A 27,143-nucleotide genomic window follows, 5' to 3' on the forward strand; every position below is an offset into this window, starting at 1 on the left:
CTAACAGACAATCCAAGCAAAAATCTGTGTAGGTAGAAAAAATCCTAGGTAAGCTAACATTTGAAAGCATATTGTACTGGTAAACAATCCTGTGGCTATGCTATTTTAATATGAAATATATATGTCTACAGTAAAATTTAATTTCAAGTTCGTGTCTGGATTTTGGAAAAAACCTCCTGTTTTCTTCCTGCTTACAGTGAAAGAGTCTTTTGAAAGTCACCACCTGCTACCAGCAAGGTCAAGAAAATTTTTAGCTAGAGTACTTTTATTATACTTGTTTTCTTTAATTATATTTTTATTTTATATTGTGACAGCCATCACAATCTCCACCATCCAAAAGGGGGAACCATATCCTCGGGATGCAGCAATCCCTTCTGTGGAAGATCAATTAAAATTTTTTTAATGATATTTAAGGCACAAAACTTAAAAGTAAATGCCCGTTTTGTAAAATTCAAGCAAGAGGAATTAGGGATTAGGATTAGGCAAGAGGAACTGGCAAAGCCTTTCAGAGCATTCAGCAAACCATTCTTGAATGTGACTGTCTTGGTGATGCAATGTATTATCCTGATGGAAGATGCCATCAACATCAGAGTAGTGGAAATGGTGAGGGTATGTGAGCAGCAATGCTAATCAGCTTTCTTGCACTTGTATCACAGGGCCTAAGCCAGGGGTAGTGAACCTATGGCACGCATGCCCAAAGTCCCATGCATACAAATTTTTTGGGAACGGAATTCAGAGTCCCAAAAAATTTCAAATTTCGAAACAACATCACTCCAGGAATCCACCTTGAGTCATGACCTGTGCACACACTTGTTCTCTCTGCCAAGCATGTAGTGACATCACGCCATTCAGTAAATAGCTGTATTCATGCAGTGCTTTGTTTGAAGTCAGAGTGGTGAAACATACTGACAAAATTGTGTGATTATTCAAGAAATGTTTTGAATATCACCTTCTGAGGGGCACGCAAGGGTAGTTTTTTAAAAGATATAGCCAATTTTGTCTCGCACCCTTGAGGCACCTCCATAGCCAGGTGGACAGGAGCAGCAGTGCCTAGCACACACACACACACTTCTTCATTATACCGGGGTTCGAGCCCATGACCACCAGATATGGAGGATGCGGAAAGGTCAGGGAATGACCACCGCATATCCCTGGAGCAATATGGCCTTAGTTGCAAATGCTCCTAAAAACCAAATAACAAACAAACAACAACTCGTATCCTTAAAAAAGGTTCACCACCCCTGACTTAGGCTAATGCAGTTAAAATTTCTCAAGACAAAAACCCCACTGGCTCCAGCCTGCACTAATTGCATCAGGAATGTGGGGGGGGGGGGGGTCCACCTCTTGCTGTTGTTGCCACATTACCCTTCAGTCCACGTGATATCAAAGATATTCACCCAACTGCCACACCATCTTCCTATCATATGCTGCCCAATCATGGTATTCACAACACTAGGTGGGATGCAGATGTCTGTGATGTGCAGTCAGGAGAGGCTGCTGAGTTCACCATTTGTTCAGCTCAACTGATGGGGAATACATTGAATAGACCTGCTGTAAAGTGATCAGAACTGATTTTTTTTTTTTTTTTTCGGCTGATGCTGCATAAGCTCATACATTTGCTTTCTTGCATCACATGCCACTACTACTACTACCTGCAAGATAAAGTCTGCCTTTTTTATGGCTAGCTGAATAATTACCGAAAATTTTTCTCAAGAGTTTATTATGGATTTAATAATTAATATTAAAAATATATTTAATATTTACTAATATTTTGGTAAGCCAATGATGCAAATGTACTGTACTAAATGTATATGAGTAACTAAGAACTTTGACCTTGACTATCACTTCCCACCAATGTTCAACAGCTGGCATATACCCATATTCTACATATATCCAATTTGACAGGGTGTATGTACTATTCAGAAAACTAGATATTCATATAGCCCAAACTTTTCATATAAATTATTTCACACCTTGTAATGCCAAGGAATTATGACCAAGATTCTGCATTATGAATAAATACTATAGGGTAGGTTCTTCTCTGGAGTGACTATTATTTTGCTTTGATTCTAGGGCAATTGAAAACTGTTCTGATGGTCACAAAACACTTTCCCTGTGGCTGTCAAAGTAATGGAAAAGCATTTTATGTGAATCATGAAAAAAATCAACGTGCCTTTACCATACTTTTATTCTTATATGCAAGAATATTCTCTTGTGCCGTTGTTCTTTGTTATTTTCCTTATTTTTTAAGTGTAACATTACCAAGCAATCTCTTGTAATTAATCGTTTTGGTAAAGTAATTGGTACTTTCACTGTGCCTGAGTTTCTCATTTCCAAATTTTGACTAACAGCCCAAAGGGTTAAAATAATAAAATAATATAACAAATAAAATTAGTAAAAACAGCTAACCACATAAAGAAATTGGCAAAAAGTTAGAAGGCCAGTAGTAGATGTGTTCTGTTTATTTGTGTTAGGATTTTGATATTTATTTTGCCAATAAACCTAACCAACTAGTTCCTGCTTGGTTAGATTTATTGACTAAAATATGGAAAAATAAGCTAAATGGCTAAAATGAGGCTAAGTTGCTGAAAGCTGGAAAGCCTATAGCAATAGGCAGGTCATAATCTCATTGCACAAGGCAATTCTAAAACCACACTTCGAATACTATATCCAAGTATGGAGACCTGGAAATAGACACTGAGCTTCTTGAAAGGGTCCAAAGACAGGTAACCTACATATTGAGATTGGTACCATAAGAGGAAGGACTTCAATTATATGTGCAACAGAGCTTAGTCAGGTCTCCTTTAAAGTGCGCAACCAGGCACCTGAAAGGAGACCTGACTGAGGTCTATAAAGGCTCTGAGAGGAGGTAGTAAAATGAACGAAGACAAAACTTTCACTGCTGTAACAAATTCCAGAACTACAGGCCATAAATTCAAATTACAGAGGAAGAGGTTTAGACTAAATTGTAGGAAGGTTTCTTTTAGCCAGCAAATTGTTGATTACTGGAACAAGTTCTCTGCAGGTAGTTAAGGCTGACAGTTTGGAGAAATTCAAAGGTCAACTGGATTGATCTATTTTTAATCTATTTTCTTATCGTTTTTTTTTTTTTTTTTTTTGGCAGCCAAAGCCTGTGACTTTCTTGCACTATATAGCTATTTAATACTAAAATCCAAAAACCAGCACAATTTTCAGGTTGCCCTTTTTTTCGATGCTGCACCTGCATCATGTTCACTATTTCTGCATTTCTTTCTACACAGTGCACATTGTCTTTATGCTTATTGCTTTGAAAATTACATCACATTTTGCACAATTGAAATTTAAAAATCACATTTACAAAGGTCACTCAAATGAAAACTGCCAAACTATTTCATAAATAACAAGGTAACCATGCATGGCAATCAATAATGTTGTTCCCGATACGTTTGGCACACTTCCTTCTATGCTGCACTAATGCCTGGATTCCTCAAAAGACATTTTGTTGTTAGTGTTGAAGCCAATCATGCAATGTTGTGTGTTAGCCTCTTTATCTGAAAAAAAAGTGACATAAATTCCTGGCTTTAAATGGTGCAGAAGTACAGCATAGTATTTGTCACTGTTTCTCCTCTCTCCAGGCAATGTTCCAGAATCACTCCTTTATGACCCCCAGAATATTGTGAGTAACAGTTCACGTTCATACCATCCAAGAAGCATGGAATATGCAATAAATCATCAATCCTTGTGTGTGAGTGATATATATATATATATATATAGGAATACCTCACACAGCACGGTTAATTCTTTCCAAAAAAATACCGCGCTATGCAAAACCGCGCTGATCGAGGTATTGTTAGTATGTATTTTAATGTAATGTGTTCCGACAATTTGATTATATGGGTCGAGTTGCAAAAATATATAGGTGTTAGTTTACTATAAATTGATGCACACAAAGTTCTTGCAAAAAAAGAAACTAAAATGATAAAAATGAAAAATACTAGTAAGTATTTTTCATTTTTATCGGTAATTCAGTTAAAAGATTTTTTCCAAACAGCTCTCATGTTGTTCGCAGTTACAAATGATTTTTATTGCAGTATGTACATACCAAGAGCAGATAAGTTAAGTATGTACTGTATTTTTATTTTAAAAAATAACTGATTGGCTTAGTTTGCACAGTTTTTTCTTCTTTTTATCTGCATACATCTCTTTATAACAATAAATGTCATTTTGCAATGCCTGCCTTATTTTCATACCTCGTTTGATGTTTGGATCTGCTATCATTATCAATTCACAAACTCCATCTACTTTAGCAATCAACGTTGACAATTCATCAATTGTGAATTCTTTTGTGGATGTAACATTTTCTTCTTCTTCTTCTTGATTTTCTTCTTCTTCATATAAGCGTTGCTGCTCCATTTCCACAAGGGTTTCATCAGTGAGGTCATCAGAATGAGAGTCAATGCATTGATGCGCACTGTCACAATCCAAGATGATCTTTCCCAAGGTACACAATGTTTTCAGAAACTGTTTTGATTTGAGATTCAAAACTGGTACAATTAACATTACCGCAATTCGGTAAAAGATTTTTCCAAACAGCTCTTGTGTTGTTCGCAATTACTTCAAGCCATGATTCACATATGTTTTCAATGAAATTTCGGATATTGTAACGTTTACAAAATTCACATAAAGATATGGCATCTTCTCCCATTGTTACATTAACGGCTTGTCCAAATGTACACCTTAAATATGGCAATGACGCCCTGATCCATTGGTTGTAACAACGAAGTTGTATTCGGTGACAGAAAAATAACATTGACATTTCTCTTCAGGTCCATAAGATAAGTTGGATGACCTGGCGCATTGTCTAATAGTAAGAGAATTTTAAAGTCCACGTTATTGTCTTTGCAACAGCATTTAACTGGAGGGCAAAAATAATTTACAAACCAATCTTCAAAGAGCTGTTTCGTTACCCAGGCTTTCCTATTTGACCACCATATAATAGGAAGAGTATTTTCTGAACAGGTTTTTAGAGCCCTTGGATTTTCTGATTTATATATCAGCATAGGCTTTAATTTAAAGTCACCAGATGCATTTTCACCTGGTAAAAGGGTTAATCGATCTTTGGCAGCTTTATATCCTGGTTGAGTTGATTCTTTTTCTACCAAATAAGTGTTTGAGTGACGGCATCTTCTTCCAAAATAATCCCGCTTCGTCCATGTTGAAAATTTGTTCATCCTTCTAACTATTATCTTCAATCAGTTTTTTTAGTTCATCACAAAATCTTGTAGCTGCTTCATTGTCAACACTGGCACTCTCACCACTAAGTCGAACATTGTGGAGTCCCATACGTTTTTTAAACCTGTAAAACAAACCAAGGCTTGTACAAAAACTTTCCTCTTCCTTGCCATTTTCTTTTGTTAGTAGTGAATAGAGGCTGCTTGCTTTAGCTTGAATCATCATCTGACTAAACATCAACAGAATTCTTTTCTGGTTACAGTCTTAAAACCATAACATTAACAGACGTTCCATGTTATCATTTCAGAGCTACAATTTTTAACAATCATTTTTGACATATAAGATGCTGTTGCCATTCCATGTTCTTTTATTTTATCTTTATTCTTTAGAAGTGTTTGTACCAATGATTCGTTCATATTCTTGTCCCGTGCTATCTTAGCACATGATGCACTATTTTCATATTGTTTTATAATTTCTAGTTTATCATCTAGTGTCAACGATTTATGTTTAGAAGAACACTCAGCATCATTACATTTCTTCTTTCCACCCATATTTGCGTACAAAGGTGTAACGTTTTTAAAAAATAATTTTTAATAAAAATACACAGCAAAAAGTATTTGTACAGCTTACGCACAGTAAACAGCCTCACTGCTGGGAATCTAGAGTGATTACTAATGTAAGAATGCTAGCAGAGTCCTTTTAATAATGGGAGTTGCGACAACGGTTAGCATGGCCTTGAATCCATAACGCATTGGCCTATGTACTCTGGCATTACAATACATACATATCAAATGTATTGGTGCATAATGCAGTTAAATTTTTTTCAATTTGTAAACTGCACTATAACGAAACTCACGCTGTTCAAAACCATGCTATGTGAGGTATTCTTGTATATATATATATATATATATATATATATATATATATGTAGAGAGAGAGAGAGAGAGAGAATTAAAAGCTGATAGGAATAAACTTCATAATAATCATGCAAACTTCATTTATAATCAGCAATATAGTGCCAAAATAAAGGAAATATAGTGCCAGAATAAAGGAAATACTGTATATATACAATGTTTCCTCCTTTCGAAAATGCATACATTTTAAATTTCTACAGGGTGTTCTATAAGTCTGAAACTGTAGTTAACTATTATATGTATACTATGCTCATGGACACAACAATGCAACTGTTTCTGCAGACCAAGAGAACAGCATGCATTGTTTGAGGTGAACTGTTATTGCACAGAGATCTCCCTGCACAGTAACAATTCATTCTTTAACATGCTTGATACTACATATTTCCACAGAATATACCTTGGCTTTAAGATGGCTCCAGAAGTCCAGGAGTGTAAGGTTAGAGGATCAAGGTGACCATTCTACTGGTCCCCACCTTCCAATTCAATGCTGAGAAAATGTTCATCTGGCCATTCATTAATCAGAAGGCATGCCATCTTGCTGGAACCATTATTTATTCGTTCTGATTACTGAGATTGCTTGGAAAAGTTTTGTTCTTCAACATATCAGGGTAAAACTCTCTTGTCACTGTATTCAGGAATTAATGAAATTATTCAGTCCTCCAGACACCACAGACATTCAGTCATACCATACCATACCATACCATACCATACCATACCATACCATACCATACCATAATTTAGTATTTTTGGACAAGTACCCTCAATTGACATACAAAAATTTGCCTTATCGCTGAAAACAAGAGTCATTCTGAAAGAAATATTCTCTTGCACTAAGTGCAATGCCCATTCATATAACACCACATATCAATCAAGATCATTCTCACTCAGTGTCTGAAAAATCTGCAATGTTTGTAAGGATGCCAACTGGTTTCTCCTTAAGGTGCAGTGAATAATGGATTTTAATACCCCAGTTTCCACAGACATGCATGCAAAGAGTTGTTTGAGCTGAGTGCAAACCATCCAAGCATTGCTGTCCCTGCTGTTCCACTAGAAACACTACCCAAAGACAAAATTATCATACTGTGGAGGGAAGAGTTTGGGAGGAGGAAGAGGCTGATAGTTCCAGATTTATGGGACACCCTGTAGATTAACAAGAAATATGTATAACTGTTAAACTTACCAGTTATAATCTGCAATAAGAAAGATGTCGCCAGGATTAAAATTTCATACTTGAGAAAGTATCTCATGAGAATTAGACTGACCAGGAATAATGATAACATGGTAAAGATTATAGCAAGGCACATCACAGCTTGTACAAACATCATCCAACCTAAAATTAAAATAATAAAAGATGTATTACTGTGCAATACTAGAGCAAGTGTTTTGAGAAAGAATAGCATGTTTGAGAGAGAGAGAGAAAATGAAAACCTCAGAAGTTTTTAAAACAAATATTAATTACTTAAATCATTTAATTAATTTTTAAATTTAATGTTTATTTATTTTATATATTTCCATACTGCATTATTTATGCTTTAGTTAGCCTGCCTTCTTTATCCACAACTGAAATTCTTCTTATATGCAAAATATTAACGTTGCTTATTTTTTCTGTTTTAGATTGTTACAACTGACACAGATAACCATAATGTGTTGCATACTTGTCTATGGACAGTATAAAAGACACTATTTTTCTTTTAATAATATAATAGTAAATGACAAAAATGTATTTTTAACCTTCTTATATCTCATTATAAGGATTTTATAATGAATGCCTAAAAATGAATGAACTTGACTATCAGTCAGCATCATCATCACTGCAAAATGATCTGGCCATTTCTTCAACTGATGGTTGCTGGTTAGTCTCTGACTACAAGTAACTTAGTTACACATCATTATTACTTATGGTATCTTCTTGGAATAGAAGACTAAAATATCTTACTTCCAACCCTTCATCTAGAAACAATTTGTAAAGGCATGACCATAACTGAGGGGCTGGTGTATAAGTACAGAGTCAGTTAGCTAGCTGTATTTTGTGGTATCTGTATGATACCACAAAATACCATAATATTCTTGAACTCTATCATGCAAAGTCTTCTAACCTATGTGGCTATCCTGGATTAAAAACAGAAAATTTATTTGATTATACAAGATGTGCCAATAAAGTTCCCGGACTGATGCAATAAAAAGAACACAAAGTGAAGGAGCTCAAAAATGGTTTTATTTTTATTCAAAGTAATCACCACCTGATTGAATGCACTTGTTACACTGTTCTAAAAGAGTCAGCAAAGGCATCCAAAGAGATGATGTTTAGTTCAGTGGTTATGTTTTGCTTTATGTTCTCGGTATCCTGAAATCTTTTTCCTCTGAGGACAGTTTTCACTTTGTGAAAGAGGAAGAAGTCCGTTCATGCTAGATCAGAAACATAGGGTGAATGGTTGATCTTTGATATCATAATAATGATATCAAATAATGATTTTGATATCATAATAATGATTAAGTGGTAGGAGACAAAGTGGCTATAAAAGGTCACTGCTCTTCATGGGTTAATGAGAAGGATAGAGTAGAAAATGACCCCTTACTGTTTTTAATATTTCTTAATGATAATGATGTAGATATTTCAAGTTTAATGACCAAGTTTGCTGATGATACAAATGTGGTTAATGACAATAATCAGGGTATGTTTCTTCAAGAGAATTTAGATAAATTAAGAAGACAGTCTAGAAAATGGAAATTAAGATTCAACAGTGATAAATGTAATCCAAAATGTCATCTCATTTGGGTGGTATCAAACTCAAAAGTGCCATGCAAAAAAGAGCTAGGGGTAATTGTACAGCATGATATGAAATTCTTGGAAAGGTGCAAATAGACTTATAGAACAGCCACGTGGTTCTGTCAATGATATATAGGAACTTTGCCAGCAGGTAAAAAGCAGTGATTAATCCATTATATAAGGCACTGGTTAGGCTACATCTGGAATACTACAAACAGCTTTAGAAATCTCATAGAGCTATTGTAAAAAGTGCAAAGAGGAGCAACAAAATTAGTTAAGGGCACAAAAGATATTTGTACAATCTTTAGAAACTAGACATCTCTGTGGTGACCTAACTAAAATGTATAAAGCTTTAAAAGGTTAAGTAAACTAAATGCAGATGGTATCTTTACCCTTTCTCATATGACATATACAAGGGTACTAATTTGAACTGAAAAAGGGTGGTTGCAGAATAGATGTATGGAAATATGCACTCAGTTAGAGGGTGATTGTTGGAATAAACTTCCACCTATGGTTGTACAAGTTGTTAGATTGAATAAATTTAAAAGAACATTTGGATAAATTATTGTCCAGCAAGAAAAATAAAATTTTTTTCATACCTCTGAAACAAAAGTTGCAGATTCTAAAGAAAACCGATCTGCTGATTCCAAAAAAAAAAAAAAAAAAAAAAAAAACAAGTCTCAATCATATCTCCACTGAAAGATATCCTGAAATTTTAGTAACTTAATGAACAATCAAATATATAATAACACACATGATATCTTAGAAATGAGTCATTCATTTTAAATACTCATATATAATATACTACATACATTCTATTTCCTTATAGAAATGTTTGCCATTCAGAGAATTTTTCTCATCATCCAATTTGCTTTCCCTCTTAAGAAAGCAGCAGTAATTTCCCACCATGGCAGTAGCCCAGTTGGACCTTGGTACCACTTTTTCATCCTGGTTGTGTACTGAAGAAAACATTTCTCTTGACCATCACTTACATCTCTAAAATTGAGGGGAAAAATTGAAATAGGAATGAAGAAAATGAATTTTCGAAGACATTCAGCAGCCCATATCTTTATAACACTACAGTAAAGTTGACACCAGAGATTCATAATTATCTTACTTTCTTCTTCCAAGAAATCCATGCATGATTCCTTTAAATGATCATCAAACTGCTAATTCAGTATCCTGTAGTTCTGTTTCAAATACAATATCTTTAAAAAGTTTCTTTGTTTGAGGCCCAATGAAAATTCCTTCTTTCAGTTTTTCATCTGTTAAATTGGGAAACACTTCTCTTAGACAGCAGAATCCACTTCCTTCTGTACCCAAAGCCTTAAGAAAATTCTTCATTAATCTAAGCCTTATATGCAAAGGAGAAAGACCCATTTTTGGATCAACCAGAAGAACATATTTTATACTACTTCACCCTGGTAAAAACTGCTCCATCTTTTCCCAGTGCTTCACAAAAAAATGTTTTTCTCTTGCATGATTGTCCCACAAATATAGAAAACAAAAGTATTTACAGTAAAAGAAGAGTTTGAATTGAATTACCAGTGAGTAATTCAATTACCTTAAAATCATCACAGACATTAGCATTAGTAAAGGTACATGATGCAAGGAAGCAAGCTTATATAGCATCAGCCAAAAAAAAAAAAGAAAAAAACCTTTCTCATTTCACCCATCCACTCGTTCCAAATGTTTGTCAAGTTCTGCCTTGACTCTATTTAAGCTATAAACTTCTACAATGACAGATGGAAGTTTGTTCCAGCAATCAACCACTTGCTGGCTAAAGACAAACTTCTGCACATCTATCCCACAACCATCTTTCCTCAATTTGAATTTATGCCCTCTCAGGCTTGTTTGTTTATTTGGTTTTTAGGAGCATTAGCAACTTAGGCCATATTGCTCCGGGGATATGCGGTGGTCATTCCCTGACCCTTCCGCATCCTCCATATTTGATGGTCACGGGCTCGAACCCCGGTCTAATCAAGAAGCGTGTGCTACGTACTGCTGCTCCTGCCCACCTGGCTACGGAGGCGACCCCTCTCAGGCGATTATTCTGAGCAAGAGGAAGAATTTCATCAGCATTGAGCATGCTCAAACCATTCAAGGCTTTATACACCTCAATCAGATCACCTCGCAGGTGCCTAGTCTCCAGAAACTGTAATTTGCAAAACTTAAGCCTTTCTTCGTAAGGGCAACCCTTTGTTCCATTCTTTGTTGATCTTCTCTGTACTCGTTCCAACAGCCTACATCTTTCTTAAAATGAGGCCTTCAGACCTGTATACAGTACTCAAGGTGTGGCCTGACCATTGCCTTATACAAGGGGATAATCACCTCCTTATCCTTGCTAGAAAAATTCCTGTATATCATTGACAAGACACCATGAGCTACTCTTGCAGACCGTTTGCACTTATCAGAAAACTTCATATATGCCTGCACAATTATCCCTAGGTCCTTTTCATTCTCTGCCACTGTCAGTGTAGTACCACAGAGTTAATACGTTACTCTGGGGTTACTGCTTCCCATATGAAGTACTTTACGTTTGTCAATGTAAACTTCATTTGCCACTTCTCAGCCCACCTGCTCAACTTTTCTAGATCCTGTTGCAGCAGCAGCATACTGTCATTAGTGTCATTAACAACCCTGCCAACCTTTGTATCATCTGCAAACTTGGACATTAAGCCTGATATACCATCATCAATATCATTTATAAATACAGAAAACAACAATGAACCCTGAGGGACTCCACTAATAATATTAGTCCACAAAGAGCAGTGTCCATTGATTACCACCCTCTGTCTTCTCCCACTCAACCATCCCTTTATCCATAGCAGCAATTTGTGCAGCAGTCTTCAATGTGCAACAGTATCAAAGGCCTTTCTAAGATCCAAATATATGATATCAAAGTTATTCTTTGCATCCAGTTCCTTTGTAACTACATCATAGTATCCAATCAAATTGGTCAAACAAGACTTCTCCTTAACAAACCCATGCTGTCTCCGAGCTATAACTGAAGTCTTGTCTAGATGATCCGGCAATGCTTCTTTAACCAGTGCCTCCATTAATTTCCCTGGAACAGAAGTTAAACTAACAGGTCTGTAATTACCTGTGTCTCCCTTTGATCCTTCTTTGTGGAATTCAAGCATAATCATTGTACTTTATTGCGCTCAGGTTCTTGGACATACTTTCATGTTTCTTTCAAGCCAATAGCATGAAACAGTGGAACTGACAATAATGCTTTTCCTTTGCTGTGAACCTGCTTTTAAACTTAATTTTGAGGTGTCAACAAATAAATACCATCCATTAGGATTCTGTTCAATACCCAGTTTGTTCAGAATACCACTAATACCTTTACAGAAACACATGCACTTTCCATAATGAAATAGTTTGAAAACTCTTTGTGAAGTTTTCAACATACTGTAATTTTATTTTCTGCTTCAAGTAACTTCCAATGATGTAACCTAGAACTAGGGAATTCTGCCTAGTCTTTACATAAGTTTAAATCATGAACTAAGTCACTCAACTCTTCTTGCTTAATTAAGTACAGTATGTTATAATTTTCTGGTTGGTAGTCTAAGTCTGTTGAGAGCAGACAGTGCAGCAAAGTGTGCAACACAAGGATCCTTGCTATAATCATCATCGCTTCATTTATCCCATGATTTTGGGGTAACTGGTATCGGCAAGCCTTCATGTGAAACAGGCCTTACTGCAGATGACATATTAGGATATTTGATGTTGTACTTGCTTTTTCTGGACATCCCTGCTATATCTGTCACAAATAAATACCAACTGTCATTGTGGTTATTTTTTTTGGTAGTTGTTGGCGCATAGGCTTCTGTGGCCATAATGCACCTCCCAAGGTTTTTGTTGTTGTTATTTGGTTTTTAGGAGCATTAGCAACTAAGGCCATATTGCTCCATGGATATGCGGTGGTCATTCCATGACCTTTCCGCATCCTCCGTATTTCGTGGTCATGGGCTCGAACCCCGGTCTAATCAAGAAGCGTGTGCTACGCACTGCTGCTCCTGCCCACCTGGCTACAGAGGCGCCCCCCAAGGTTTTTGCAGTACTTTGATCCAAGCCTGAGGCGGGAATCGAACCCGCAACCTTTGGGTTGCCAGGCAGGCACTTTACCCACCCGGCTAGCCCGGTCGGCTCATTGTGGTTATGCAGTTCTTGCAACACCACAGGAACAGCAAGAAAAAGGCATACTTTTAATATTTCCAGTTAGCGGCATCCTCAGATTTGTGATATAAGTAATACAGCACATTTGTGGAGCCCAAGTTTTGTCCTGATCACCAGTCTTGAAACAAAACTACAAACAATACGCACATTTAGGAATACTGCAGATTTTCTTACTCTTAAATTTTTTGTTTTTGTAAACTGTCCACACAAAGTAGAAACTGTGGATAATTCAGACACTTTGTTTGCTTCTGCTTAAATGTGCAGAAAACTGTACATGTACTCACAATACAACTGTGCTACTGTTACTGAAAGAGAGAGGTGGTAGGCAGACAAGGTTGAATATGTTAACCATCCCCAACATTACTGCCATCTATGAGCACATGCAAACATTATTATTTGCAGGTAATACAAGAGATCAGTCATATCTAATTCCCTAAATTGTAGTAAGATACATGTATTATGGGAAAACACAACACAAAAACCTGTATATGTAGAAAGCGTGATGTGACGTGATATGAAATTGTAAGAATTATTTTCTAAATCTATGCATAAAAATTTACTGCAAACAGCTGATATATTAGTGGAGGTAAAAATCACATTGGCCAATGTTATTAGGAGGAATAGGCAAATGAAGTAGGTGACTTTTTTTGGCTGGTGTTGTATAAGCTTTGTTTCCTTGCAGCATGTAACCAATGCTAATATTAAGTCACTGGCCTATGCTTGAGAACCATGTATTGGAATGAGCAATTAAATAATGATAAAATGGCAATGACAATACCAGAAATGTGATACCCTTATTTGCAATAAAATAGCAAATAAGCAAATAGCAAATAATAAAATACTGTTATTTGCAATAGCCACTTCATAAAGAGAGAAAAAAAAAAAAGAAAGAAAATGTCTAGTTTTGAGGAAAAAAGACCAAGACTTTTCAGTGCTATGGTTTTCATGAGGATTGTTTTTGAACCTTATCAGTCAATGGTATGTTAGTCAGGCATATCAAGGCTAATGGATGCTTCATCCATGTCAGTGACCTGAGATAATGGATACTTATAGGTTTTCAGACTTTTATGATAGAAGACTTCTAAAAAATTGGTGACTTTTTTTAGAAGATACTAGTTTCTAAACTTCATCTCAGGTCATTGACATGGATGAAGCATCCATTAGCCTTGATATACCTGGCAAACCCACCAATGAGTGATAAAGTTCAAAAACAGTCCTCATAAAAACCATAGCACATAAAATAACAAGGTCCACTGTAGTTCTCACCTAAACTGCTGACAACAAATTTAAATAAGATTGTTATTTTCAGAAGAAAAAAGATGCTGAAAATAAAGTTCCACTGAGGTTTTTGTGTTCATGAGAAAGGTTGAATGAATGAAGACTGAGCTAAATTGTGTACAGAGAACACGTAGAACCCAAGAGGCTTGTGCAAAGAACGTAGTTTATTGGTATGGGATATGTTAAAATACTATTTAACAGATAATATAAATTTTTAAATAAAAAAAATTATTTAAATTAACAACCCTATCCAAAAAGTAAAATTGGTAGCCTACTTAGTAAATATCTACATATATTTTTACTATTTCTTATTTTAATATTTTTTTGTATGTAAATGTAACCAAGCAATCTTTGAGGTAAGTTACTTAATTAACAACATAGACATCATTTACTAAAATTTGATAGAAACACAAGTAACTAGAAGCAACCAGACTATAATAACAAGAAATGTAAATAAATGGCTGTGAATCAACAACACTTATACAACAGTTATATCAGGAGTTATATCAGGAGTATCAGGAGTTCAGCTACTCCATTAGATGTCTGTATTAATAAACTGTTTAAGGGTCACACTCATAAGGAATGTGATAAGTAAATGACTGAAGGAGAAAAATTCTGCATGAAAAAAGGATATATGCATCACTAGAAGTTCTGTGTTAGTGGAATATTAAAGTGTGGGAAGCAATTAATAACAAGACAGTGATAAATTGTTCCAAAATGTGTGGAATATAAAATTTCATAACTGGGACAGAAGATGACTTTTTTTTTTGTAGAGAGACAATGATATTGGCAAAAACTTTATAATCCTGAAAACAGAATAGGATTCTTGTAATGCTCCAAAAACACAACTCCTGCTGAATTCTGTGAACTGCATTTGTTTGATGAAGAATATGAAGAAATTCTTGGGATTTAAAAGTAAAATAGTGCTGTATATTTGGCTGGTACTAATTCATGTTTATAACCCTAAGCACACATGTGTTTAACTATTTAAATGGCACACCAGTGTACATCAGACACTAAAATCAGCAAAAATGAAACAATTATGAATTTAAATATCTATTAAAATCGCTTAAATGTGAATTTCAGTATCTGTCTAACATGACATTTGCTTTCAATCTCCATTATTAATTATTTTTTAATTGGAAAAGTTAATCTGTAAAAACATTCTTTATGGTGCAATGCATGTCAAATCACAGATCCTTTTCGGCCATACAGTGGATTGTAAAATTTTTTTTGGATAACAAGACTACTGTTTCTAATGACATTTTTTGATCTTATACAATATACTGTCAAAATTAAGAATAAAGTTTGAAAAGTGACAATTTTAAACTATTTCTTGCCCAAAATACTGAGTGGTGAAGTAAAAACAATCATGTACCAGCTGGTATGGTTTTTTGTATAACCACTGAAAGGTTAATTTGAGTTTAGGATTTTATATTTGGTGTCTAAACAATTAATTATTTTTTAACTTCTTATAACTGTTTTTATTACTTAGTACTTGAAAGGTCAACTTATATTTTCATTTAAACTGATTAACAATTAAAGAGCAGGAAAATAATATATAGGGGACATGTGATAGGATAGAATGGTATCCAAAAACTATTATAAAGATCTTATACAGCTAAAGAAGGAAATGTGGAATGGTTACAATTGCATGATACTGCCACAGTATATACAGATATGAGGTGTGGCAATAAAGTTCCTGGACTGGTGCTGTTGTGGTCATGTTCAGTGAGTTTGAATATAAACAGAAGTGGTATGTAGTTCAAACTTCCTCTAACAGATGGTGATAACAGACTGTCCAGCAGGCTGACAGGTTGCAAGTAACAACCAGTTTTGTCAGTAGTGTTAATGTTCCATGTCACAATTTTGCAATGCAGCTATGAATATCAAATTTTGCTTTAAACTGAGAAAATCTGCAACAGAAACATATGAAATGTTAAAAACTGTCTATGGTGATGAAATGCTGTTTTACTAGTGTGTCTGAGTGGTATAAATGATTCAAAGATAGACGTGAGGATGTTTGCCATGACCCAAGAAGTGGGTGTCTGTCAACCTCTCAAAATGAGGACAGAGTTGCAAAAGTTCAGGAACTTGTGGCAATTAAGAAATTGTCGTTTGACCCTCAGAATAATGGGTGATGAGTTGGATATGAATAAGGAGATGATTCGTTAAATTCTGCAAGAAGATTTAGAGAAAAGGAAAGTCTGCACAAAATTTATGCCACACAGCCTCACAGATGAGCAAAAACAACAAAGAGTGTCAACATGCAAAGACTTCATCCAGACTTGTCAAGACAATCCTAATTCCCTTGACCATACTGTCACTGGAAATGAGTGTTGGGTGTTTCAGCACAACCCACATACGAAGCATCAGTGCATGCAGTGGATTTCAAAATCATCAGCAAGGTCCGAACAATCTTGTTTACAGAAGTCTAGGATCAAAACAATGGTGATCACATTTTTCAATAAACAAGGTGTGATTCACAAGGAATTTGTACCTGAAGGGGAGAGAAGCAATGCTGAATTCTACATACAAGTCCAAGGTGAGACAGGCAGCTGGTTCTTGTTGCACAACAATGTCTCTACCCATTCCACACTTGTTGTGAAGTGACTCTTTTCAGAAACTTTAAGAATGGTGTAATAAATGCATTGAATCAGGTGGTGACTACTTTGAATGGGCGCCTCCGTAGCCAGGTGGGAAGGAGCAGCAGTGCGTAGCATACACTTCTTGATTAGACTGGGGTTCGAGCCCGTCACCACCAAATACGGAGGATGTGGAAAGGTCAAGGGAATGACCACCGCATATCCCGGAGCAATATGGCCTTAGTTGCTAATGCTCCTAAAAACCAAATAACAACAAACTACTTTGAATAAAACTCAAACCGGTTTTGAGCTCCTTCACCTTGTGTTCTTTTTATTGCACCAGTCTGAGAACTTTACTGGTACACATCATATGTAACAATACTATGAATCACATAACAAAGGCAAAAGCTGGGTATGAGAAATCATTGGCAAAAAAAAAAAAAAAAAAAGCTAAGAATGAGAATAAGGGGTTTTTTTCATAGGTCAATGCAAAAAAAGATGGCAGTAATTTGTATAGTTTTCCCTCCATGCCTGAAATGATGAAATTAGACAATCCAGCCAGCACTGCTGCCAAGTTGAACAGGCATTTTGTATCCATTTTTACAATTGAAAACACATTTGAATGAGCAGCCAAAGTGCAGCAATGAGATTACTAATATAATGACCTTTGAGAAACATCTATTTGAAAAATTATTGAGAAGAAAAAGGTACCGAGGTAAATGGGATGCATCTAGTCATATTAAAGAATACAGCAAGGGAGTGCCTCACACCATTAGGATTTCTTCTACTAAGATGGTCATTAAATGCTAGGGAAATTCCTTTGGACTGAAGGAGAACAAACATCTCATTCATGAGTAACTACAGACCAGTGAGTTAGACTTCTCTGGTGGGTAAGATAACTGCGATTGTGATTAAGAATGCAATTTGAAATATCCTGAAAAGAATGAATTCCTAAAGTGGTCACAGTATGGCTTTGTAAAAGGAAAGTGTTGCTTGAAAAACTTGATTAATTATTATGAGGAAGTCATAACATGTTTAGTTGCTGGAGACAATTTTGATATCATATATGCAAATTTTAGTAAACATTTTAATTTAGTTCTCTATGAGAGGCTGCTGTACAAACTGGAATGTGCTAGGATTAATGGCAAAATCCTCAAGCGAAACAGGTGCTGGCTAAATGAAAGGATTCAGAGAGTGGTAATTAATGGTCACTCTTCAGAGTGGACTGATGTGACAAGCAAAGTCCCTCGGAGTTGCATCGGACCTCTCCTTCCTTCTGGTTTTCCTTCTACGATATTTATGAGGCTATACAGGGAGAGCTGTCAAAGTTTGCTGATGATTTAAAAGTAGGTATGATGGTTAACAAATGGGACCAGACTGTGCTTTTTCAGAAAGACTGCATTACACACATGGGCTGAAAGATGGCAACTGAAGTTTAATCCTATTAAACTTCAGGTAATGCTTTTTTGCATTTGGGGAAAAAAAATGTGGACGTGACATATAGACTATGGATATGGCATTAAAGGTGATTCAGAATGAGAAAGATGTATGGGCTATAATGGAAATAGATATGAAGTTTTCCAAGAGATGACCAATCAATGACAAATAGGACCTTTGCCTGCAGGGGGAAGGATATTAGTCCTTTTTATAAAATGATAGCGAGACCTCATTTAGAATACAGTATTCAGATCTCAAAGCCTCACCTAAAAAAGGACACAGAACTTCATGAGACGGTCCAAAAAAGAACAACTAGATACCTCAGGGATGATCAAACAGGTGTTTTCACATTGCATCCCTTTTGTTTTTGTTTCACATGAAACAGGAACATGGAAAAGAATACAAAATTTTGGGATGCAATAAAGATTAGATCTCAAGAAGTTCACCTTTGGGCAGGATGTTGTTGATCACTGGAATAAGTCACCTGACCAGGTACTTGAGGTAAAGAGTCTGACAAGGTTCAAAAGGGAACTGGATTGTTACTTTTTAGAAATGGGCAAATTGTGATTAACTAAGGATTTTTTTTAGTTGCTGCAGTAAAAGCCCAGATTGTTTACATCTTATGGGCTGTACTAATATTAATTTGGAAATACACATATAGGTAGATTAGCTTGGAGAAAAGCTGAAATTTTAAAAGGAAAGGTACTACAAAAGAATTCAGTATCACACCCTTTAATAGGTTTCCCACAGTTTTGAATGATTATTCTTGGATTGATCCCCCACCCCATGAAATGCATTGTTGTTACAAGTACTGACTATTTCACAGACCATGCGTGTGCATGTGTGTGTGTGTGTGTGTGTGTGTGTGAGAGAGAGAGAGAGAGAGAGAGAGAATTGACGACGTGGGGGAAATGACAAATCTGTAACCAGTAGTTCCTTCTCCTCCCCCCCCAGATTTACTTGTTTGACAAAAAATAATAAAATAAATAACTGTTAGTAAGTAGTAATTTGATCTGTCACTGCAATCTGACCCTACATATTTTCAATTGCATTAAAGTTGAATTTTTGTATTAATGCACAAAAAAAAAAAAAAAATTCAAACATTAAAAACAAAGGCATTAACTCAAACATTAAAATTAACAAGATGGTATATCTACTGTACTGTACCATATTTCAAATCGTGCAGTTTATTAAAATTTTATTTTTTATTATTGAATTTAAAGTTAATATTTAAATAGAATAATGTGGAAATTACAGCAGAATTTATCTGAAAAAGCAAAAATTCATTTGACATGACATTACATATTCATTAGAATAAAATTTTGGTTCAATGAAGTGAAGTTTGTTGTTGTAACAGAATTTTACAGTATAAAGAACTGAGACCAAAAAGAGCAGAGATCCTTAACAGTCAACCAGAAAGGAGATGGCACAGGATGGATAATGGACTTTCAACAATACACTGCATGTCTAATAACAAGTTTATTTTATTTATCTCATATATGGATATTTAATTCATCTTTTTATTTAGAATATTTACTGGTGAGTTGGCTGTTTTATTATACAAAGAATTAATCATGGGGATTTTCTCAATAACAAACAGTGCAACTATTTACACAGTTGCTGAACTCATTAATTTTATGAAATACAGGCAAGCTGCAGAAGCACTGTTTATTATAACAGTGCTTTTCTGAGACTAACTAATACATTTGATTTTCCTTAGCTATTCTTTGAGCAGCATGGTGCATAGGTAAACGGACGGTTTGAAGACAATAAAGCACTCAAAACCTACGTTGGTATTATTATGTTTATTTCCGAAATGTATATATGTACATAATGGAGTCAAACATTTCATGGTATTTTCTTACCACTTCATCAGTGACAGCTGTCTTTGCAATATCATTGTCAACAAAATATCACTTCAGTCACAAGAACTTGTTCTTGTACTGATTTTCCTTGTTTGGATGTTTTCATTGGTTAGAATTTTGAATAAATAAACTACTGTTTTACATTTATATAGGCACCTATAAACATTACAGATATATAAAGCCAGTTAGTTAATATAAGTAGTACATTATATTTCAGACATGTAGCAAATAGTAATAATTCATGATTAATAAAAAAAAAAAAGCAAAACAACTACTTTTATGCATAAACCATGAGCATTTCATTTCTGTATATTACCATATTGCCCCTTCATTCTTCCACTCAGCACATGACAACAAACAAAATATACAGCACTTCAGCTACAATAATGATATATGTATATGAATAGTGTGATATGGTATGAAAAAAAAAATAATAATAATTGATGGATTTATATTGGTCTGATTTTAATGAAACTTGGGAGGATTTAATAAATCATTCTAAAAAAAAAAAGCCAAAATTACATGAAAATCCATCAACTGGGAGGTGAATTATTACATGTGGACAGGAGAACAAAGAAATAATAATTGCTAAATTTCTACTGCAGTGATTCTAAAGAAATTTAGGATAGCTCAACAAACTTTTCTAAAACAGTTAAATATAGGCACTTTATATATGCTAACATGCCTAAAACATGATAGGTTCATATACAAATTTAACTAGAAACAACATTCATAACTGGAAAAGAAGTTTTTAAAATTAATAGAATAATAAGATCACCACAGAAATAAAACAAAATTATAAACAACTTGAACTAGAGGCAATGAAGAAGAGAGAAAAGAACAGGAGTGTCATTCGCTCTATAATTCTGCTGGTCCTGAATATAAGGGAGGGTTATGTAAAAAAGAAAAGGATTCAATTTACTAGTATCTGAAACAAGGAATAAATGTTTTTTAAATTCAATTTTTTAATTCAATGTTTTTTAATAATTATTAGACGAAAAGTTTTATAAATATATTTAAGTTCGTAAACACAAAAAGATCTCAAATCTACTTACCAGGCTGCAGCCAATCTCGAATACTTTGATATTTCTCATTAAAAATCCAATAGCAACCATTAAACACTTCATCATACTGATATGGCGGATGACGATAATTACGAAAGCACACATCCCAAAGTCCAAGTCTAACAAATTCAGCATAGGTCTCAGGGTAAGATTCAAGCCAATAAGGACTTGCGAATGATATAACCAAAAGGAATGTTGCAAAGAATGCAAGAATGCTGCCAGTCAGAAGCAATCCAGATGCCCTGGGATATCTATGCAAATCACCCATCGTGAATAGGAAAAATACCCTAATTCAAAATTAGCCACCTGATGTTTCTTAAAACCCACACCTAATAAAAATAATACATGACAAATTAGTTATATGATTTCTATACTACAGGTGTGATTATATGATTTCTACACTACATTTATTTTAAATCAAAATAACACTTAAGTTTAAAATACAAGTGTAGTGAATGCTAAAAATATATATTTAATCATTTCCTCAAATCATGGAGGCAATGATTGAGAATGCAATACAGGATTACACATTTAAAGAGAAATGGTTTTCTCAAAGGAAGCACAGTTTTGTAAAAGTAAAATATTAGTTAAATAATCTAATAAATTATGACAGTACCATCCTTGACAGGATGCTGGAAACAGCCTTAACCCTTAATATTAGTATTTAGTATTAGAATTGGCAAATGCTGCAAGAAACAAGCTTATACAGAATCAACAAAAAAAAAAAAAAAAACCTCACACCACCTGTCCATCCCCTCCAATAGTTTGTCTAGTGCCACGAGTGGTGAACCGATTGCAGGCGTGCCCAAAGTGGCATGCATACAAATTTCTTGGGCACACAGAATTGAGTGTCCTAAAAAATTTCAAACTTCGAAACAACATCACTACCTTGAGTCGTGACCTGCACATGTCTGTTCTTTCTGCCAGGCATGTAGCGACATCATGCCATTCAGTAAATAGCTGTATTCATGCAGTGATTTGTTTGAAGTCAGAGTGGTAAGACGTACTGATGAAACTGCGATTAAATGTCTTGAATATCATCTTCCGAGGGTAGCCTTTTAAAAGATTTGGCCAATTTTGGAAGTTTGTTCCAACAATCAACTGGGCTTGCTCAAGCCACTCAAAACCTTAAAAACCTCAATCAGATCACTTGCAGTTCCTAGTGTCCACACGTGGCAATTTGCTGCAGAACTGAAGCCTTTCTCAGTAAGATTACCCCTTTGTTCCCTTCTGTTTATCTGTACTATAGAAAAGCATATGATTGAATCCTGCACAAGAGGCTGCCATATACAGTGGAATATATTGGGATCACGGGCAAAATCCTTAGATGGATTACAACGGGATAGCTATATGACAGGAGTTGAAGGCATAATTAATTTTTACTCTTCACAATTGGCTAGAGTTAGATAGATCAATCCCAGCGTCACTGATTAATGGTGTGATCACTTCTGTTTCTTATTTTCTTAAATGACATTGATGAAAGCATACAGGGAAGTAATGTCAAAATTTGCAGTAATGTGATGATTAGAAGAATGGTTAATAATCATTTGACATTTAGAGATGGCCAAATAAATTACAACTTTCTGTTTTCTTGCTTCAGACAAGATCTGAAGTACTAATAAAGCAATAATAATTTTACTATAAGAAATGAAAAATGATTCTTCGGAAGGTGCTTAATCACTCCTTCCCCACTTTTGGGCAACTAGCATATATAATTAATATAAAAAATTCAAATAAATCTGAAAGTACAATAGTACTGATTAGCTTTCTTTATATACAATATACATACTTCATATACAAAAATCTAAAAAAAATAGCACTAATAAAATGATCTAGAATCGATTGATTCACTACATCAATGCTATTTACTGATCCAAGTGTAAACCATTCAACTCGTCCTGCAGAGCATACTTTATGCAACTCTTGAAGCAGTCAGTAGGTTTTTTTTTTCTTTTTTAATCTTTCTTGTTTTAAATAAAAATTCCTCTTTCTCTCATTTTTTTTAATTATGAATAAACTTTTCAGTCTCTAGAAATTAATTTCATATAAGAACATTGGTTTTCGACTTCTCATATCTTGGCACAAGGAAGGCATATATTTGCACAATTATTTAGGATGCAACAGTGATTAAAAAAAATCCAAAAAACATGGAAGTCAAAATTTTGTTAGTAGCATTAGCAGAGGCATATGATGCAGTACTTTACCAACTGCTCATTTGAGAATATATTTTAAAAAATCATCTATTTTTACTCAAAGGTACCAACAGATTACCAATCAGATATGTATATATTAAAGCTAAAAAAAACCCAACGATATATCTATCTCTATTAAATTCTTATGCAGATATAACACAAATTTTGGCATATGATATTCCTAAATCCAGAACCGTGCTGAGGGTGAGGCGAATGAGGCTCTTGCCTCAAGTTAAAGAAGAGGTTCCCAAACTTTCTCAGTTCACAGCACCCTTAGTGTCCCAGTAAATTTTTCATGGCGCCCCTGGGCCAAAAGAAATACCTAACACAGTGGTTTTCGACATTTTAATAATCCGATTCTCTCTGTGTATATATATATAATATTAAAAAAATATGTTATATGATAGTTATTATAACAATATAATTATAAACAAAATTACAATTAATATTACAAATTATATATACTTATATAATAATTTTATTCTTTATATAGAGGTACTAAATAAACATCAATTATAGATTACTACAAAATTAAAAAGCTATAGTACAATGGATACTGTACACCTTTTTATAATGAAATAAATATATGAATTTCAAAAAAAAAAATAAATTTAAGTAACTTAAACCCAAATTACATGGCAGACCTGGAATGTTGTTGCAGCACCCTAGTGTGACGTGGTACCCTGGTTGAAAACCACTGGGTTAAAGGCTGAAAGGGGTACCAAAAGAAAGATTAAATAATTGCCAATGTTGCCATCACTAACAGTCAGGTGCAATTTTTCATTCGTGCCTCAGGTACGAAAATGGCTTGGTACAGCCCTGACTAAATCACTAAAATGCTAATTAAAAGGCAATAAAAATTCTTTCATCATAAATTAATATTTAACAAATTTTGTAATTTTTAGTGATTGCTGTAAAATGCAATGTTTTACACTTGGGAAACATCCTCAAAATAATTTAAACACTTGGAGGGGCTGAATTAAAAGCAGTAGAAGAAAAAAGGAATTGGAGATTATGATCTAGGCAGACTAACTTCTCTCCAGACAGGCAGTAAGGAGATCTTCTGATGTCCCACAATCTACTGAACAACTGCTTGTACCAAATACGGAGGATGCGGAAAGGTCAGGAAATGACTACTGCATATTCCCAGAGCAATATGGCCTTAGTTGCTAATGCTCCTAAAAAACAAATAACAACAACTGCTTGTACAGATAAGGAGCTTATAATTTCAATATACAGGTAGCCCTCGTATAACACGGTAGTTAGGTTCCTATGAAATGTCGTGTTGTGTGAAATCGTGTTATACGGGACTAAGAAAAAAAAGTACAAAAAGGCGGGTTATGTTCCAAAAGCTAACAAAAATACACCATTCTAGCTTTCATGTATCTTCTGCTCTCTTTAATTAAAAAAATCAGTAAGCTGGGTTTGTTTGCTTTTGCTTGATAAATCTTTGTGAATTTCATTGTATGGAGCTAAGCATTTTTGAAGCTCCCTTTTGAACTTTGGGTTCCTTTCATTCAAGAATCTGCATTCAAAAAATAAGATTCCAATTGCTCGGCTAACTTCCCGTATGCTTTTCAGTGAAAAATTTGGAAGTTTAGAATTTTCATCTGCGCTATCATCCTCGGACTTGATTTGGTTTCACCTCTGATGCCATTTCCACCAAATCTGTTCGCCAACCTCTTTTTCTACCAGTAATTCTTGAACACTGCCAGGAGTAATCCCAGAGAAACGTATCAACTGTGTGGTACTACACTGACAGTGGTAGAGAGTGAAAAGGAGCTGGGTGTAATTATGCAGGCAGATATGAAGTTTTCTGAGCAGTGCAGACGGTCTGCAAGAGTAGCTCATGGTGTCATGTCAATGATACACAAGAATTTTTCTAGCAGGGATAAGGAGGTGATTATCCCCTTGTATAAGGCAATGGCTAGGCCTTATACAAGGGGATAATCACCTCCCTTGAGTACTGTATACAGGTCTGGAGGCCTCATTTTAAGAAGGATGTAGAGCTGTTGGAACGAGTACAGAGAAGGGCAACAAGATTACTGAATGGAACAAAGGGCTGCTCTTACGAAGAAAGGCTTAAGTCTTGCAAATTGCAGTGTCTGGAGACTAGGCACCTGCGAGGTGATCTGACTGATGTGTATAAAGCTTTGAATGGTTTGAGCATGCTCAATGCCGATGGGATTCTTCCTCTTGCTCAGAATAATTGCCTGAGAGGGCATAAATTCAAATCGAGGAAAGACAGTTGTAGGATAGAGTGCAGAAGTTTGCCTTTAGCCAGCAGGTAGTTGATTGCTGGAACAAACTTCCATATGTCATTGTGGAAGTTGATAGCTTAAACAGATTCAAGGAAGAACTGGACAAACATTTGGAGCAGGTGGATGGGTGAAATGAGAAGGGTCCGTGTGTTTTTTTTTTTTTTTTCTTTTTTGACCTTGGTTTCTTGCATCATGTGCCCTTGCTAATGCTAATCATATCTTTTTTTTATTTTTTTTAGGAGCATTGGTGACTAAGGCCATGCTACTCTATGTTTATTGTCTATAAATTTATGTGTGTTCTGAGGTCAATTTTCTGTTTTGCTGGACAAAAAAAATGAGTTTCCGGGAGGAAAAAACCATGCTACCCTCGACTGACTTACTCAGCTACGTTGTGAAAAATACCCATAAAAATTTCTCTCGTCATCGACGACATTTGAATTCAGGTCTTTTCCACCCAGTGCGGAGTGAAGGACAATTCTATCAACTGTGCTACCCACGAGGGCTTCAGCAGTCATATCATCAAAACCTTCCCCTCCTAGTAGCAAGTTCTACTATTGCACCGATTCTGTTTTTTCTCAGTACGACCATATTTCCTGAATGAACTGACTCTGGCCATACATTTTTCCACACACATTTAACATTGACAGTTTTACTTCTTTCAGCAATAAAGCTATGATTCTGATATAGCTCACAATTAAGAAATGTTTCCATGCCTCCTTACTTCAATAGATTCGGAATCAATTTTTTCCAAAATCCATTGTAACGATTTTCTGATGTAATGAGTTTTAAAGGTGGATATAATGCCTTGATCTAATGGCTGAATGAAAGAAGTTGTATTAACCTAGTACAACCATGGTGGTAGGAACATAACTTCAATGTTTGGATGACTTAAATCTTTTGGATGGCCTGGTGTGCTATCCAATAGTAATAAAACTTTGAAATCCACATTTTTCCACAAGTTCAATAACATGAGGATTTCCCAACAAAATGAAATTCATGGATTTCTCTTTTTTTTTTTTTTTTTTTGACTAGCGAGTCAACAGAGGGGATTCAAAAACAGTGGAAACATTGAAAAATTGCATTCAACATAACAGCAGGGTTCCCCCCACAAAAAAGCTCAAAAATACCCTGTTATGCGAGATTTACTGAAATTCTCTAACCGTGTCAGAGCGAAACAGTATTATATAAGTACAGTGTTGTGCGAGAATTGCCACAATTTATCAATCATGTTAGAGTGAAACCGTGTTGTAGAAGTATTGTGTTATACGGGGGTTGCCTGTACTAGATAACTGTGAGCCCAAACTTGGAATACCACGTCCAGTTTTCAAAAGGCTTGAACATAAATGTGTCTAATGAGACTGGAACAGGGCACTCATAAGACTTTGAC

General features: G+C 35.1%; 1 protein-coding gene across 1 annotated transcript in view; it reads right to left on the reverse strand.

Annotated features, from left to right (window-relative positions):
• The window catches only part of LOC150077864 (uncharacterized), a 65,846-nt gene that overhangs the window by 32,437 nt on the left and 6,266 nt on the right, over positions 1-27,143 (reverse strand). Inside the window, exons 2-3 of the mRNA XM_090384385.1 lie at positions 21,295-21,632; positions 7,306-7,455 (exon numbers count right to left, since the gene is read on the reverse strand). Of these exons, the coding sequence (XP_090240511.1) occupies positions 7,306-7,455; positions 21,295-21,571 (427 nt within the window). The 5' untranslated portion in view covers positions 21,572-21,632. The remainder of the gene's footprint in view (positions 1-7,305; positions 7,456-21,294; positions 21,633-27,143) is intronic.

Source organism: Mastigoproctus giganteus, chromosome 11, assembly GCF_048544385.1.
Source record: "Mastigoproctus giganteus isolate SK-2022 chromosome 11, ASM4854438v1, whole genome shotgun sequence".
NCBI classification, from domain to species: Eukaryota; Metazoa; Arthropoda; class Arachnida; order Uropygi; family Thelyphonidae; genus Mastigoproctus; species Mastigoproctus giganteus.